Raw genomic sequence first — 18524 nt, 5'->3', positions numbered from 1 at the left:
TATTCAAATAAGTAACTGCCCCTAAAATCTCTAAACCCATCTCCAGGAGCCATATCTTAACTTTTCTAAGATAAAGGGACGGTTATCACCTTAAAAAGTGGAACTACTCCAACGGTGGTGGTTATTGGATCACCATTATAAATACACTGACAATCTTCAGGTATCTCTAAGTTCCAATACTCTTTAAACATGCATAGACCATTTGCTGATTTAGGCATCGGAGTGTCTTTGCAGGTAGCACTCCCCATTCTTTCACACATACAAGTCGGACGGCGGCTTCCAACCCAAACCAAGTCGAAAACCACCTCCTCTTGACGCTTGGGCCATCCTTACAAACCCAATTCACTAACCTTAGATTACCCACGTAACACTTGTATTAAGAGAGCAGGTTGCAGTTTCTCAAATCAGATGTGGTAATAAAATTTGAATACCACATTAGAAAAAAAAATGAAAAAGAAGATACAAGTTGAACACTAGTGCCTTACAACTTACAATTCTGCTTAGAATTAAAAGCAAAAGCCTAGAAGGAATTGAAAGTTTTAGAGTGAAATCTAACAATTGAATAAAAGAATGGACTAATACTATCTGGTTTAAATATTAGTATTAGCAATACATACAATTCCAATCATAATTAACCTCTTTCCCACATATGATAATTTCCTTCACCACCACCACCACTTTCTTTCATAAACTCCATCTGGCATCTGCTACCCTATTCATCTTGAACACACAGGTTCTTCTGCTATGGTTTCAAGTAATGGCTTCTTTGACCTGCACAAGGACAATCTGTGCATAACCTCAGGGCTAGAATACTCTTCAATATCATCCAAATTCAACTTTGGTTGTGATGGTGATTCCATTATTCTCATATCATTCTCCCTCGAATCAGCATCATACTCTGGCATGATCATCCTAACCTTTCTACCACCAGATGCCCTTTTGGCGGCGGCATTTGCCGTGATCAACAAGGCACCCATATCAGCTGCTGAGACTGCTGAGTTTAGTTTCTTCATTGGAATCATTACATAGACATTGCTGAACTCAAGTTCTTCATCAGCATTCAGTGCTGAGAACCTTCTTCCAATCTGAAGAGATCTTGTGTTCACAACAAAGAAGCTTGGCATCTCAAGCATAAGCTCTGCTGCTTTGATTGGTTCTTGGAACTGCTGGATTTCCCCACTTGGGAAAATTACCTTTATGCCCCTCGAGTTCTTGCTTCCTGGTCCTGCTAAGGTGCAGGATATGTAGTTCCCCATGTTTGTGATTCTGCAATTTCACACACACCAAGAAGAAAATAGTTTGAAGATGGGTTTTTTGTTTTTGAGGTTTTTGAGGATCAAGTTATAAACTTTGGAACAAACAAGGTGTGTTTTTGAGACTTCCAAGTTTCAAAAAGGTGTTATTTATATCAGAGCCTAAGAATGTGTGTATAGGGTGTGAACAAGTCTATTTAGAAGTTTCATATATATTATTAGAACCTTTCAACCGTAGCCAGTGCCCAGTTGTTATTACAAGGTTGACATAGTGAGAGTCCGCGTTGGGATTAAAAATCCAACCCACAAGAACAATTAGTGATTAAAATAATAGAATGGGTTTAGATCAATGGAAGCTTCATTGCCATTTTGTGGTTTGTGATAGCCTATAGGGAGAGATATTTTATTGGTAATATTGTCACGCTTCTTGTTTAATCAAATACACTCATTAAAAAATATGTATTTATGTTTCTATACTCTAGAGTGAATTTTAAGTAAAACTAATTGTTAAAAATGACTTAACCATAATTGATTTTGAAATGAAATCATTTATGTTTAATAATTTATCTAATGCAACTTTAAAATTCCAATATTATATGTATACTTCACCTCAATCACATAAGCAAGAAATGATTTTGACTTCTATAATCAAATAACATGGGAAATTCAAAAAAAAAAAGAAAAAATCAATTTTGAGGTGTTCAAGTTAGTAGTAGTAGGTATTAGGTAATAGCGTTTTTGTTATCTCAAATAATTCTTTGGAGTGTAGGGGTAACCAACCATCAGGGAAGAAAAAAAGGAAAAATCAAATACATCGTCACCTTTATTCAATAGATACTTATTTGGTGGAGTTTATGATGAACATTACTTCACTTTAGTAACATTTAAAAATATTAAAATTAAGGTTATATTTTTATAATTTTATAATATTTTTATTTTTAAAATTTAAAAGTATTTCAGATATTAAAAAATACTTTAATTTTAGTAATATTTTTAAATACTACTAACATTGTTTACAATGATACTATGTGATCAAGTCATTTCGATAATCAAGTTGAATATTGATTCAATAATTTATTGATAGAGTGAAAATTAATTGAAGAATAAGACGGAGATGAATAAAAACAAATAAAAATTTTGATTAAATTTAATCATAAAAATAATTTATTTATCTAGTATTTTACAATTGCCTAACTTCCGTAATCACCATAATAATAACTAACATACTATGCATCTACTTATTTATGCCAATTTTTTTCCTTTCAATAAATATAAATTTAAGTGGTTAACATTGTGTTTATTGAAACAATTAAAAAAATTAAAAATTTTAAGTATAATTAGCTTTAAATAAAATTAATAATTAAAAATTATTAAATAATTTATAAATTTAATAAAATTATTATCTAATAATTTTTAATTATTAATTTTATATAAAGTTAATTATACCTAAATTTTTATCAAAAAAAAAAAAACTAGCATTTGTTTAGTTTGTTTTAGCAAGCCAGACAATATGATGGGTGGCTATGTAAGACTTGTGTGTGAATCAACGAACGCGTAAGACACAAACAAGTTGTGGAACTCGTAGTCCTATCTATCTCATCATTATTCATTATGATTATTGTGCTCATAGTCATAGGTGGTTTAAAGTTACCTTGACAACACAGGTCCCATTAACTCAGTTTAGTCATAGGTGGCTTGAGCACAAAACAAGGAAGAATATTCTATGTTCTGTTCCTAACCATAAAGTTGCATGTGAACTCACGGAATTGACCAATGACCATTTTACAATAAAAAAGAGTTCCAATTCTAAGTTTTGCGTGGCATCTATTATTTTGCAGTGTGAGTGTGAGAGACGGTGTCGGTTTGCTTGTGTGTTTGTAAGAGGTAGCAACTCATCAGCTTCACGAAAGGGTTGCCTCCATATTCCAACTTTCCTAACAGTAATTCCAGACTATCAAATTTTTATGTAATTAAATCCAATGAAATCATGATATATATATATATATATATATATGCAAAAATTTTTTGGATTTTTTCTTTTTTTTTCATTTTTTTATTTGATTTTTTATTTTTTTTCTTTTTCTTTTTTTTTTCATCATTATTATTATCGATATTGTTTTCTTCTCATACTTATATATTTTATTTTATTTTATTTATTTGTATATTTTTAAAAGAATTATGATGAAAAAGAATAAAAAAACAACACAAAAAATGATGATGGTGATGAAGACAAAAAAATATTCTGAAAATTTTTATATAAAATACATAAATAAATAAAAATAGTTGAAATTTATTATATAAAGCACCGTAATTATACCACGATAAACACATAATTTAAATTGATTTCCATATTACATTGCAAGACAATTATTATTTAGGACTTAAGAATATACAATTTAACTTTAAAATAAATTTATTTATATAAAATTCTCTATTTTTAAAATAAGAATATAGTAGTCAGATACAGAGAAATTTTGTATTAATAACAAGAAAAAAGAAGAATATATTGAGAGAAAGAAGAAAAGATAAATTATGAAAAAAAAGAAGTAGAAGAAGATATGTTGGAAAAAATTTGTTGTAAAAACTGAAAAATTTCGGTGTTATTTTTAGGAAATTTCAGTGCTATTTTTGTTTGTGATAACTTTTGATTAGATAAAAAAAATTGTGTCACTATTAAAAAATTGTGTCAAACTTAAAAAATTTTAGTGTTATTTTTTTGATAAATTTACACAATTAAAAACTCTCAACTTTCTCTTTTTTATTATCGTCATCGTCACTTTTTTTTTTATATTCTCTTTCTTGTTTTTCCGTCTTATAATTTTTTTTAATTTTTACCTACTTAAGAAGAATAAAAACCTGAAAAACAAAAAGATTAAATAAGAAGAGAAAGAAATAATAAATACTATAATAACACATGAAAGAAAAAAGAAGAAATAAAAAAAATTAAAGTAAAAACAACAGTAATAAAAGAATTATGAAAAAAAATATTATTTACACATTTTGTATAAATAATTTTACTGAATTTAAATCAATTTAATTAAATTTAATTGACAAAATACTGCAGAACTTCTTTTCTAATACATTCTTTTCTTCTATATAATATACATGGAATTAGAGCATGATTGAAAAGAATATTAATATGGTTTCTTTATTGTGATGATTATATGTTGAATATCTATATATGGTTTATTATTGGATGCCAACTCCAATTCATTCTCGTGAGTGGAAGGCCTCCCTGGCAATGTCACGGAGGAGGACCCATTATTTCAAGTCATGATTGATTAGCTTCTAAATGTTCCGTACACTCTTGCGGTGATAAGGTTTTTTTTTTTCTTTTTACAGGTACATAGCAGTAGCACAACCGCTTTTCTTTTTAATTTTTAAATATTTTTAAAAAAATTGAGTGAGTTGTGGGGTATGATGGAAAGGAAATCTCAGGTTGCCTTCTTAAGGGATCAATTATATTGCTTATAATGTCGTCACGTGATTCAGTGATGAGCCCATGCCACCAATCCATCACCAAAGTTTCGGAATTAGTTTCCCTGGCTTTTATAAATCAGAATAAATCTCATCAATTTATATATATGTACACGAATTTATATATGAGACACTCTACTATACATATTGAAGTTGTATAGAGAGAATATCTTTTTATAGTTATTTTTTATTATTTGATTGATGTTCAAAATGTGAATCCTAACTCCTAACTTTTTCAATTTTTTTTTATCTCATAAAAAAAATCTGTAAACTTACATTTTACCATATATATATATATATATATATATATATATATATATATATATATATATATATATATATATATATATATATATGTGTGTGTATGGTGAGGTCTCTGGTGGCCTAACAATAGGTGGCTAAGTATGGCCAAAAGGTTGACTAACCTTTTAATAAATGACACATGGCAAAGAATTTATTCATCATACATTTAAAGGAAATGTTGAGTGTAGTAAGTGCCATAAATTACTGATGGCAAAAAGGAAAATGCAATGCAAAAAACTGCTTTTGTCTTTTGGACCTTATAATAATTAAACCAAAAAAACTCTTGTTACTTTTAATTTTAAAAAAAATGATGATAATAAAAAAGAGAGATAGTTCACAAAAAAGAAAAAAAAACATATAAGATGATGAATTACTTTTTTTTAAATATATTATATTTGTGAAATATACTAATTTAATTATACATTTTTATTCATTTAAAAATAATTTTATCTATCCATAATAAATTTAAATGTTACTAAGATTTATTTTTATATTATTATATTATAATTATTTGAAAATAAAAAGATTAGAATATATTAAAAAATTATACCTTCGTAGCTTTTTGTTATCAATTATTTTAATTTTTTTTCTTTTTGTTTTGTTTTATAATTTCGTCCACTTTCAATTTTTTTTCAATGTAATTATTGCTCTTGAAAAATTATTTTAAAAACAAAAACATTAATATCTTAAATATGTAATATATATTCGATTTGTTTCTTTTATCTAGTTAGTTTAATATTTTTTAAAGTATTACCTAAAACTAAAAAAATAAATACTTATATGTAGTTATTTTCCTATAAAATTAATAGTTGAAAGCTATTACATAATAATTTATTCAAAATTTTAAATATATCAAATTATCTAAAATAACTATTAATTACATGTAAGTATTAATTTTTCAAGAGCAATAACTACATTGGAAAAAAAATTAAAAGCGGACGAAATTATAAAACAAAGCAAAAAAAAATTAAAATAATTGATAACAAAAAGCTACGAAGGTATAATTTTTTTAATATATTTTAATCTTTTTATTTTCAAATAATTATAACATAATAATATAAAAAATAAATCTTAGTAACATTTAAATTTATTATGAATAGATAAAACTATTTTTAAATGAATAAAAATGTGTAATTAAATTAGTATATTTCACAAATATAATATATTAAAAAAAAAGTAATTTATCATCTTATATGTTTTTTTTTTCCTTTTTGTGAGCTATCTCTCTTTTATTATCATCATTTGTTGTTTAAAATTAAAAGTAGCAAGAATTTTTTTGGTTTAATTATTATAAAGCTCAAGAGACAAAAACAAATTTTTGCATTGTATTTCCTTTTTTGCCATCAGTAATTTATGGTACTTACTACACTCAACATTCCCTTTAAATATATGATGAGTAAACTCTTTACCATATGTCATCTATTGAAAGGGTAGTCAACCTTTTGGCCATACTTAGCCACCTATTGTTAGGCCACCAGAGACCTCACCTATATATATATATACCACAATACATCCAAGCGAGGAATAATAATAATTGGTACAGCACTGGCAAAAACACTGTGCCAGCCTTTACATAAGAATATAGGGTTAGATTGCAAGTCCTTTTCGTTATGAAAACCTTATATGCCTTTCGAAGACATGAAATCCAATAATGACAACGACTCAAATACTTGTATAAGAAACATCTCTTTCTGGTTTCTTTTCCTTCGTCACTCAGCTCAGATTTTTTTTAACATCTTCATGAGAATTATTAGAACTCTAAAAGCATGAAATTCAAATGCTGCTTATAAATGTTTGTAAATAACTGTTTTTTGTAGTAGTTAAAAGGCCTACGAAAAAAAAGGGGGGGGGGGGAGAAGAAAATATATTCTTAAAATAATAAGTATAGGTCCACCCTGACAGAAAATAAAACATGACAACCGCACATGGCACATCTTAACAGAACTAGATAATGGTGTAATGTGCTGCATGTCAATATGAAAGGCATGCTTCGAAGATCTAATCTTAATAATGAATGAACCATGAAATGCTTAATAAAAAGAATAATGTGATTAAGAAGTTGAAACCTTGTATAGTTATATTACTTCATATAAAGATATAAACTAAACTAAGTCTGCTTCTAAAGAAGCTTTTGCCTTTTGGTTCAATCTAGAGAGTAGCTCAACATATCAATTTATTAGTAAGCTTTGTATCTTAAATTAAGAAGCTCAACTAAGGATACACAAACAAAACTTTGTAATTTGAAAATGGTACCAATGTGGTTTAACTACGCTTTCTTACTTGGCCTTTACGGATTATAGATCAGCAGAGTGCACTAGAATTTCAGAATATACTTATACAATCTTAAGTTCTTATGAAACCCACTGAAGTTTTCCACTGTGGAGCAAAATTTTCAACAGATGGAACATTCTTGGAACTTCCCTGGATTAACACATGGAAGACAAATGGTTGGATGAGCATGCACAAAACATGATCAGCTAGAGGGTAAACACCGTAACAACAAACCAGATGCATCATCTTGAATTAGGCAGCTTGAGCAACAGGCTCAGATGAATCTGTTTCTTGCCTGCAAATCGTGGATAGCCATTAAGATTAGTTAAAATCAATTAACAGGGAAAACAGCCATCCCGTTGCTAGAGACAAGTCCAACAACGGCCACTCAAAGTATACCCTGTTACTATATCATCCATGGATACCCCCAAAGCAAAAGTTGTACAGCAATTTTATTTATTTATTTGCATTAAGTAGTAGATAGTATACACTAAAATAAGAAGAAAAGAAAATTCGTGGGCAGGTTTCACCTTGCAATTCCTTCCCCAACTTCCATTCTGAGAAAGCTCACAACCCTCACAGGTGAACCCACCTCCTTGGATAGATTATCCAACACCGTCTGCAGAGTGCAAAAATTATTAGCTAATGAATGATCAAATAAACATACACTCCATAGATGGATCCTTCTCCATTCTTAAAAGACACAAAATATGTAAAATATTGAAAATAGAAAATACATAGCTAAAAAATAGTTTTTGCTCCTTTTATTAGATGGCTGAAATTATGGTCATGTTGGATCAGTTGGGTATAATTGGATCCAGATTAAAAATACTAGATTTTATTTCATCCATCCTCCATGAAAGGATTTAGGACTTGAATGATGTTGACAGGAACAAGTAACCTATGAAAATTCAGAGGAAGAGAACGAAACTTTTATGCACAAAGTCCACCATCATTTTTTTCCTTATTATTTTACACTGTAGTTGGCCAAGTCATAGTTTTCTTTTATAACAGCAAGAGTGAAATAATGAAATAAGTAACCAAAGTTCTCCTATTTTGCTAACAGAGTCATAGACACAATTATAGTTGCAATGTAAATGGTAATTGCCAACATATAATGGCATTTATCCCACTTTAATGTTAAACTGTAAAAGAAGATGGTGAAATTCTCTTTGGCTTTTAGTTTTTCAAAAAAGAGGATACTAGATTCTGACCAAACAGATGCATGGGTAGATTTTGTTTCTTTCACCAATCAAAATCATAAAGTGACCATAGCCTCAACTTTCTTAACAATCCTTATTAAACATAGAGAAACCTCACGTACCTTAACATTCATTGTATCATTCACAATAAACTTTTGCTCCATCAGCACAACTTCCTCAAGGTACTTGCGTAACCGTCCTTCTACCATTTTTTCTATGGCCATTTGGGACTTACCAGAGGCTTCAGCCTGAAATATTGAAAACCAGACCACAATCTTAACTTCAAGCTTTTATTCAGATTTTATAACGCCGCAAAGGAAAGCAACAGTCAGCAGGCCAACTAGAAAATTGAGATATCAGATATCCAACATGAGACAAGTATTGAGCAGATGGCATCTGCTGAACAGAATTTCTTGAATTCTGAATTCTAAAGGGATGTTAAAAAATTGGTTCATTCAAGAAGTTGAATTGGTCCAACCCACAACACTTGCTGAATCCACTAATAAAATGCTCTAACTCTTCAAGGCATCAATGTGAAACAACAACAACAACAACAATAAAGCCTTGTCCCACTAAGTGGGGTCGGCTACATGAATCAAACGACACCATTGTGCTCTGTCATGTATCATGTCTACAGAGAGACCGTTTACATGTAGATCTCATTTGACCGTTTACATGTAGATCTCAATGTGAAAGAGAAGAAGAAAAAATCAGAGTGACAAAAAGGATCTTTAGTCATCTATACTATTGTGCTCTGTCATGTATCATGTCTACAGAGAGACCGTTTACATGTAGATCTCATTTGACCGTTTACATGTAGATCTCAATGTGAAAGAGAAGAAGAAAAAATCAGAGTGACAAAAAGGATCTTTAGTCATCTACACTATAAAGGGGTTCTCATTCTTTTGTGGGTGTAGCTGACCATAGTCTGTAGAGAGACTGGTTAAGATGTCAGTTTGGCCAACTGAATCCAAACTATGCCAGTTAGATCTATTTACACCATACTAAACTACAAGCCAGCTTAAAGCACCAAGACCCGACCATACAGACTTAAATTAACCCTCTGAATGAAACCTAGGGCAGTTGCAAAAGGCAAGCTGCATCTATGCGATCACTGAGGTTTTCATACCAATTGATACAATAATTGAAGGGCTCGTTGACCTAAACTCAATTCATTACACCAAAATAATAATGAATTTCCATGTAATTCTTTAAAGATTAAAACTTACAACAGACCAATCTTATGGCTAGCAATTATAAACCATTTTATTGAGCATGGACCTATACTTGACTCCAAAAGAAATCAGAAAATACCTGAGATTTAAGAACTTCTCGTTCATTTTCTAATGCATCCAAGGACACAAGTTCTTTTGTTAAGAATAATGGTTTCGCTGCCACTACATGCATGGCCAATTCTGATCCAACACGTTGAATAGCATCCACTTGTGTTTTACCCTCATCTACTTCAAGAGACAAAACACCAGCAATGCGACCCAAACCTAATTAAACCCAACTAAGTTAGGATCCTTTTAGAGTCAAGTTTCTTAGCAGAAGATATAAAATAAAATTGTAATAGTTTTATTTCAAAACTTTTATGTCAGCTGTTTTGCATCCATACAGTTGTCCATTACCTGGTTGGGGACTGGTATGGAGATATGTAGATATAATACCCTGAGATGGTGCAGGCATCACATAACCTCTTCGAAGTTTAACATTTTCCCCCATCATTGCAGCTACTTCCGTAATCGCATTGTGAACACTTGTTTCTCCATTGATTTTGGGATGCTCAAGATTCAATGTCATCTCCTGGTGAAAGTAAGTGATTTAAATGATATGATAATGGCTTTCATTTCAACAGCAGATTAAGAATGACTAAAAGAAATCACATCAGATAACTAAACTATATACACAATAGGTAAGTTCACTGGGTCAAAAACTCAAAATATCGAATTGATTCGAATATTGGCCTATTGTTGTATGGTTGTTATGGTCTTGAATTGAACTAATAAAGATATGTTCGGTATTTTTTGAAATTAATCCATCCCAGAAATGCATCATGGTACACACATTCTCAAAAGTAAGAAAGCATTGCAAGACCCCTACAGCACAATAGACAAAACATAGGAAAAGTCTTTTACAGAATAATATCAATAAACAGAATTACTGATAACTAGGGTTTAGCGAGAGCAAATTTTGGTTACTTACCTCCAAAGACCCGGGTCCAACCTGAAAGGCACCAGAAACCAGTGGGGAAGTGTTTTCGACCAGCAAAGCTTTCTTTGCCAAAGACAATGCCTACAAGAAAGTAAGAACCCAGGAATCAACTATACAGTAAATTCATATAATTCATATAACAACACCTATAACTCACAAAGAAGTGGTCAATGTTAGAAAAAACCACAGCGAGTTCGAAGCAATTCACATTCCAAAGAAACTAACCAAATGCTGAAAAATCTCATTCCTCGCAACAAAGTCAGTCTCGCAGTTGAGTTCAATCAGTGCGGCCTTGGAGTCGTTTTGAGCAAGGGCAAGCAACCCTTCAGCTGCGGTCCGAGACGATTTCTTCGAGGCCAAAACCTTTCCCTTCTTCCTCAGTTCCTTCTGAGCCTCCTCTACACCATCACGTTCATTTCATGAGATCACTCATAACCAGTTCGTTATGGTCGTTACAGTTTCAGTTATTCCGTTATAACTAACTACACGGGGCCAGAACACAACGCAAACAAGCAGATAGAAGTAACCATACGCATTCAATTCGTTAATTAATCTTAATGTTTTATCACAGTAATCATATCTATTAATCGAATTCAATTATCAAAAGAATAATGATAAAAAATGAGATAATTACCAATATTCCAATCAGAATCGACGAGTGCGGCTTTGACGTCTTTGATGGGAGCGCTGGTTCGTTCTCTGAGTTGCTTGATGAGGTTCATTTGGTCGGAGGCGGAGACGCTGAAGCCTCTGAGAAAGGTGAAATGCGAGAGAAGCGAGTTCGATTCTGAGCGCTGAGATTGTGCGAAAGAAGGAGATTTGAAGGGGGAGAGAGAGTGGTAACGGCGCGGAGCAATAGTGGAAAGGTGCTTCGTGGTGATAGAGAGGCGTTTGGCGGCTGCGGAAAACGCCATAGTTGGAAAATGCGATTGTTGAGAGCTGAGACTTGAGAGTAGGGCCGTCAAAATGGGCTAAACCCATCGGGCCAGCCCGTTTATCCGTTTAAATGGGCGGGCTTTGCCCCTAAAATTAAGCCCGTTTAAATTTCGGGCTAAACGGGCTGAGCCCGATTAACCCGAAAAAATTGACGGGTTAAACGGGCTAGCCCGCGGGCTAAACGGGTGGCCCGTTCAATTTTTTTTCATTTTTTAAAAAAAAAGTAACACTTTTAGCTAATATTTTCCCGATTCGACCCGAAAATCCGACCCATCAACTAAAAAAATTTTTTTTTTAAATGGTTTTTGACCTAAAAGTGGTATTTTTTGTCAAAATATTTTTCAAAAAATAAAATAAAATGATAAACGGGCTGGCCCGTTTAACCCATCGGGCTGACTATAAACGGTCCGGGCTAAAAAATTTTGGCCCGCGAATAAAGCGGGCTTAAATGGGCCAGCCCGTTTAACCCATGGGCTTAATGGGCTGGGCCTAAATGGGCCGGGCTAGCCCGTTTGACAGCCCTACTTGAGAGTGAGTTGCCAAAGTGTCGAGTTACCTAGCTACTAGCTAGGGCGGGCGCAGAGGGAGGCAGAGACAGGGGGTGCAATGTCCGAATTGCCCACGATGGATGTTCAGTCATCACTGTTCAGGGCATAGTTGTCAAAATCGAACTGGTGATCGAACCGATCAAGTTATTGGGTTATTGGGTCATTGATTCAACCGGTGAGTTACTGGTTGAACCGGTTGATTCGGTACTATGCAAGGTTCTGAAAATCGGATTGGATCGGCCGGTTCGACCGGTTTAACCGCGAACTGGCAATGCAAGCGGTCTGGTCCTCTTGTAAAAATCGCAATTGAAAAAACCGCTGAAAAACCGATGAACCGGTCCGGTGACTGGCCGGTTCAAAAAAATGGCGTCGTTTTTAATTTAAACAAAAAAAAAAAGAAAGAAACAGATCCACTCCACCCAACCCCCCCTCTCTTCCCCCAATCATTCATTCATTTCACACTCACTCCCTGGAGAACTCTGAAGCAAAGGAACCCTAGCCCTCCATCGTCGCCGCCGTTCCAGTTCCTTAACGCCGCCGCCGTTACCAGTTCCTCAGCGCCGCCGCCGTCTCCAGTTCCTCAGCGCCGCCGCCGTCTCCAGTTCCTCAGCACCGCCGCTTTTTCCTCTTCCCTGTGTCCGGAATCCAGTAAGTCGGCAGGTCCTCTTCGGCTCTTCATCTTAACTCACCAAACCAATTACCAAAACCCGAGGCTCTCTCTGCATTTTGCAATGGTTCTGCCGCAGTGCTGCCGCCGTCCGTGCTGTCGGCGCCGTCCGTGGCCTGGCCCTCTCTTGTAGCTCGGCGTCCTGCTTTCCCGTCATCCGTCTGACCTCCGTGGCTTCTCTGTTTTGTTGGCTTGAAGCAAATTTCTGCCGTATCGCCGCTCGCCGTCGTCTCCCCGGTAGCCGTCGTCTCCCTGGTCGCCGTCCGTGCCTCCATCAAAGGTTAGTGTCTCTGTCTGTTTTGTTCGTGTCTCCGTCTTCTCTCCCCAGAGCCTCTGTTTGTTGATTTTTAATGTGAAATTGTGAAATTGATAATTTTTGCTGATTTTGTGCTGCTGCTCTTTCTTTGATTTCTGAAATTTTGGTTAAAATTTTCTTGCTGCTGCTAAAAATGAAAATGAAATCATTATTGGAAATTTTGTTTAGGGATTAGGGATTATTTGTTGCTGTTTGTAATGTTTGTTGAAATTTCAGGTTTAGTGTGATTAGGGATTACTTGTTGCTGTTTGGTACTTGTTGCTGCTGTTTTAGTGTTTTTTAACTTTTGAATCAACTGTTTTTGAATTTTTGTTGATAGATTTATCGATTTTAGTATTTAGGGTGATTATTTGTTGCTGTATTTTAATTTTAGTTGCTGATTGTTCTTGATTTCTGACTCTTTTTAGTATATTGTGCTGATTGTTCTTGATTTCTGGCTGTGTGAATGTTCTGATTTCTGGCTCTGTGAGTGTTGTTTTGTTTTTGTTTTAAGGCCTTATTTTGTGCTCAGTTTTCATTTTGTAGGAAATTTTTTGAGGTATATAAGAATTAAGAAGGAAGATTATCCCAACAGCTACTATGTTGATTGATTCTAGTCCCCCACAAGCTTAAAGAGAGGAACCCTTTATCATTGGTTAGTATAAGAAATAAATAATCTGAAAACTGTTGTTATTCCATTGTATTCAATTTGTGAACTTCCTCTGTTCAGTTTGTATAAGAAATAAATAATCTAAAATCTGTTAAATTGTTGTTCAATTTGTGAACTTCCTCCTGTTTAATTGTATTCCAAATTGTTAATTTGTGAACTTCCTCTGTTCAATTGAATTCCAATTTGCAATTTGTGAACAAATGGTTTAATTTCTGTTATGTTTAGTTTATGTGTGCTAACTACCTGTATTGTTTAATCAAGTTTGTAGGTATTCAGAACCTTATAAAAAGAAATGAGCAATTATATAGCTCAGAAAATCCTCCCAATGGTGTATCTTTACCTTTTATTCTGGTACAGGTATACCCGCATCCCACTGTCTCTTGTTTTTTGTTCAGTAGAACATGTTATTTTTTCCCCTTGGATCTTCATCTGTATAAGAATTCTTATTCTATATTTTGTTGTTGTTAACTCCCTAATTGGCATGTAGCAATCGGCTGAAATTGATTTTTTAGAATGTTGTTAGCTTATAATATAATGATAACATGTCTATTTTATTAGGTGAAATTGATGCTGATTTATTCAAAGTAGCGGTGGTAGTAATGGTCTTTATATCAAAGGTGGGAATGAAAGTGAAGATCATCCCACCGAAGCAGATTTGTAACAAGTTCTTGCAGACTTTGATGATTGATAAACCATGATGTTGGGATTTAATATTTAGATATGCTTTTATTACTATTTAACTTTTGAGTTTGGATTTTGATAAGATCATATATATGTATTTGGTTGAAGATATTTTATGTAGTGTTTTAAATTTCAAAGATATTTTAAGATTTATATTAGACTATAATTATATTTTAGGATGTGTATTTATAATTTATTTATTATTCTATTCTAAAACGGTTTTTTCGGTTGAACTACCGGTTAGACCGGTTAGACCAGTAAACAAGTGAACCAGTGACTAGAGCGGTTTGATGACCGGTCCGGTTTTCTAAACCTTGGTACTATGTAAATAAAAAATAAAAATAGTCAAAAATTTAAAATTATAATTTAAAATACATTTTTTTACTAATATTTTAAGAATATCAAGCTATTTTAAAATAATATAGATCATAATATGGACTAGAAATAATAAGTATTTTATTATTTTTATTCTATTATAAATATTTTTATTTTATTTTTATATTAAAATAACTATTATTTTAAATTTTAATAATTTATTAATTAGTTTATATCTATTATATTATTATATACTACAAATATTTATTAAAAAATAATATTAATAGATATTATATAATTATGAAAAAAATAAATTTATAACTAAATTTAAAATAAAGTATATAGAAGTAAATTATTTGATAAAAGATATGTATATATATTATAATTTGTATGAATTACTAATGAAAGTCATCACAGCCTAGTGGCTATGCATAGCGCGGGTTCTTAAGAGGGGAGGGGTTTGATTCCCATATCTATTTAATATTTTATTTAAATTTAGTTCCTAACCGGTTCGGTTGGACCAAACATTACCGAGTTCGACCGGTTTTCATCGGTTCGCAACGGGTTTAACCGGTTCATAGCGGGTTTATACCTTATTCGGTCCAAATATTAGACCAAACCGGTTGAGGATCCAATTTTTCGGTTGAATTGGCCGGTCCGGTCCGGTTTTGATAACACTGGTTCAGCGTACAGTTCATAATTTTTCAATTTTTTCAATGTGGAGGCTTAAATTTTATTTCGTGTATATAATTATTTGTTGGTCAGTAGACAGTGAGCACACATTTTTAAATAAAATTTAAATTCATGATAAATTAGTTATTACATATATTATGGTAGGATATTTTGTTGTGTTTTTACTTTTTATATATAAATTGTGTCAAGTTAGTAGGTTTTATGTGAAATTTTCTTTTAAACTCGTAAGTAAATTATGACAAGATCTCATAACGAGTTGCTTTTGTAATATACACTACTTTATAATGTTATTATTTATGAGTTAGAATAAATATTACAATTATTTTGATATAGATTCATGGATTAATAGTGCGAAATTTTCTTTAGACGATCTAAATGGTAATCACATACAAAAACAGGAAGATTTTATACAAAAATGTCAAACGATAGACGACAACTTCTTTCGAATTGACACGGTGGGGGATGTGACGGTGAGGTCGAGCACAGAACAATGGACGAGGGGGTGATTGCAGAGAGGTTAGATGGAGTATGGATGACGCTATGGATCTTTGAATTGAAGAAAGGTTATGCAAATGAAGATTAGCAATGTAGGATTTCTCTCTGTATATGGCATATGAAATGACTAAAAAATATAGATGAGAAATAGACTATTAAAGACAATTAAATAAATTTATAAATTTCAAGAATTAGCGAAAACGGAGTAAAAATTTCTACTCGAGTTCCCACACTTGTCTCGAAGAAATTTTATCCCCCGCCTTCATTCTCCAAGAAAAAATTCTCTATAATTGGATACTTACTCGAGCCATATTTTGCGGGAAATCTTGTCTCAAGAAGTTTTCACATTTCTGAATCCAACCTTCTACTAAGAGCAACCATCCTTATAACAAGGGAGAGAGTCGTTACAAAACTATAAGATGAGCTTCTTGTTGAAAGTGATTATGTATTTAGCTCATCTATAAATATCTTCTCATTTTAAATAGTTTTTATTCTAAGTTAGTTCTACAAAAATACAAGTTGATTTTAATATCGAAATTTTTTACAGATAGCTTTAACTACATTTTTAGGAGTGTCACCAAAATAATTCAGAGTCACCAACCATCTTCATTTCATGTTCAATTTCCATTACTAATTCGTGTAAATATCTTAGAATAATAATATTTTTAGTAAATCATGAAAGAATAAAATAATTTTAATAAATAGTAACATCATCATCTTATAATAATTTCAGTCCAATTATATAGTGTTTTTGGTAATTAAATCCAATTAAGTTAGTCAAAATTTAACAAAAATCATTTTCATCACACCAGTGTGTATTACACACGCATTTCAATAACGCAATTTCTTCGTCTTCGTCTTCTCCTTCTATTTCTCCATTTCCTCCTCCTCCTCATCCTCTTTCTTCTTTTTCGCCCACGCATATTCTTTTTCTTCTTTCATTATTGTAATCTCCAATAACACCAATATTTTGCTAACAAAAACCAACATTTTGAATTGAATTTGAATTTATATAATGGACAATATTTGGTTTATTTAGTATTATACAATAGTTTCGATTTGATAATATTTTTCATTCCTTCTAGATACAGGTGTTTCTGAATTTGAATTTTTATAACGAACAAATGTTCGGTTCATTTGGTATTATACAATGATGTCGCTTTAATAATATTTTCGGTTCATTTGTAGTCTAAGTGTGTTGTTGATGAATAATTTGTCCCAATAGTTGGAATGACTTTCAAGACAAATTGAATGGAATGGAATGAAATCTAATACAATTAAATAAAGTGATAATAAATAATTTCATTCTTTTTTGCTAAAAAAAGATTCAATCATTAACAAAAACACATTAAATTCATTTCTGAATCTAAATGAATCTCAATTAAACTAAGAAATAAATCGAAATTACTTAAGGAATAAAAATTTTGGTCAATACTTATCAGCAGCATCAATTAAACCTTAATTAACACACAAATGAACCGAAATAAATTAAGAAATGAAGCGAAATTATTTAACGATGGCAGTAGAAAAAATCAGAATTAATAAAGATGTTCACAAAATGTTGGTATTATTGGTGATGACGATAACGAAAAAGAAAAAAGAAGAAGATGCAACATCTATTAATATATAATAGGAGAGTAGTAGTGGGTTAGTTGTTTGACACGTGCAACTGTATACATTCGACAAGTGGTATATCTCATCAAGTGACACATAGCACTAAATTTCTACTGCCTATTTTGTGAATAAACAATTTTAAAGTAGTGCGACAAAGTATTCCTCCCGGAGCTTTCAATTTCAAACTTCTCTATATAAAGGTACCCAAACCTTTGTCATATCAGGTTTTGTTACACCAAAAAGTGTTTAGAGGAGAAAGATTACTTTACAAAAGTTAGTGGAATTCTCTCAGCTGATTGTTTAGCTTTCCATACCTGCATAAAGATGGTTGAGGTTTATGATATGTTAATGGATATTAATCCAAGAAAACTTGGATGGACATTTGAGGTTTATGTTGTCCATTTATGGGAACTCCCAAGCAAGTTTAAAGATAAGGAGATCAATGGCATAGAGATGACTCTGCAAGATATTAAGGCAAGTTGTTGTATTTAATTTTTTTATTTAGTTTATGGTTGTTTTAGACTTAACTTTCTAAGCATGATGTTTTCTCACTATTTAGGGTGGGAGGATCCAAGCTTCAATCCCCAAATATTTGGTCAAAAACTGGAGAGGAAAAATTGTACAGTTCAACATGTATGTCATGAGCAACTTTATTGTGGTGGATAAAATGGAGAAAGTCAAGACAATAACTAATAAATGGACTATAAACTTTTCAAATAGAACCTGAGTTGTTCCAGTAGTTCATCCAAGCTATCCACTTGAAGCATTTTGTTTTCAGCGTATTTCGGAGTTGCTGGCTGCTGACAAGCTTGATGACTCAATCTTAATAGGTTAGGCTTCAATTTCTGAGAATTTCTCAATAAAAAATAGTCCAAAAAGGGTTCAGTTTA

At 32.2% G+C, this 18524-nt stretch overlaps 2 protein-coding genes across 2 annotated transcripts; both read right to left on the bottom strand.

Annotated features, from left to right (window-relative positions):
• Window positions 1-716: 716 nt before the first annotated feature.
• Window positions 717-1256, bottom strand: LOC112803723 (uncharacterized). The gene has a single exon (XM_025847199.1). The coding sequence runs from the start codon at window positions 1254-1256 to the stop codon at window positions 717-719; it is 540 nt and encodes a 179-aa protein (XP_025702984.1).
• Window positions 1257-7060: 5804 nt separating this feature from the next.
• Window positions 7061-11700, bottom strand: LOC112801897 (elongation factor Ts, mitochondrial). Its single transcript, XM_025844846.2, has 8 exons — window positions 11355-11700; window positions 10946-11118; window positions 10712-10801; window positions 10138-10312; window positions 9821-10005; window positions 8629-8754; window positions 7835-7923; window positions 7061-7599 (listed from the first exon to the last, which is right to left on the bottom strand). Exons 1-8 carry the CDS (start codon window positions 11632-11634, stop codon window positions 7557-7559), a joined length of 1161 nt encoding a protein of 386 aa, XP_025700631.1. The 5' UTR covers window positions 11635-11700; the 3' UTR covers window positions 7061-7556.
• Between the last annotated feature and the right edge of the window lie 6824 nt (window positions 11701-18524).

The sequence above is a fragment of the Arachis hypogaea genome, chromosome 5, assembly GCF_003086295.3.
Source record: "Arachis hypogaea cultivar Tifrunner chromosome 5, arahy.Tifrunner.gnm2.J5K5, whole genome shotgun sequence".
Classification (NCBI taxonomy): Eukaryota; Viridiplantae; Streptophyta; class Magnoliopsida; order Fabales; family Fabaceae; genus Arachis; species Arachis hypogaea.
This window is presented reverse-complemented; position numbering and strand designations above follow the sequence as displayed.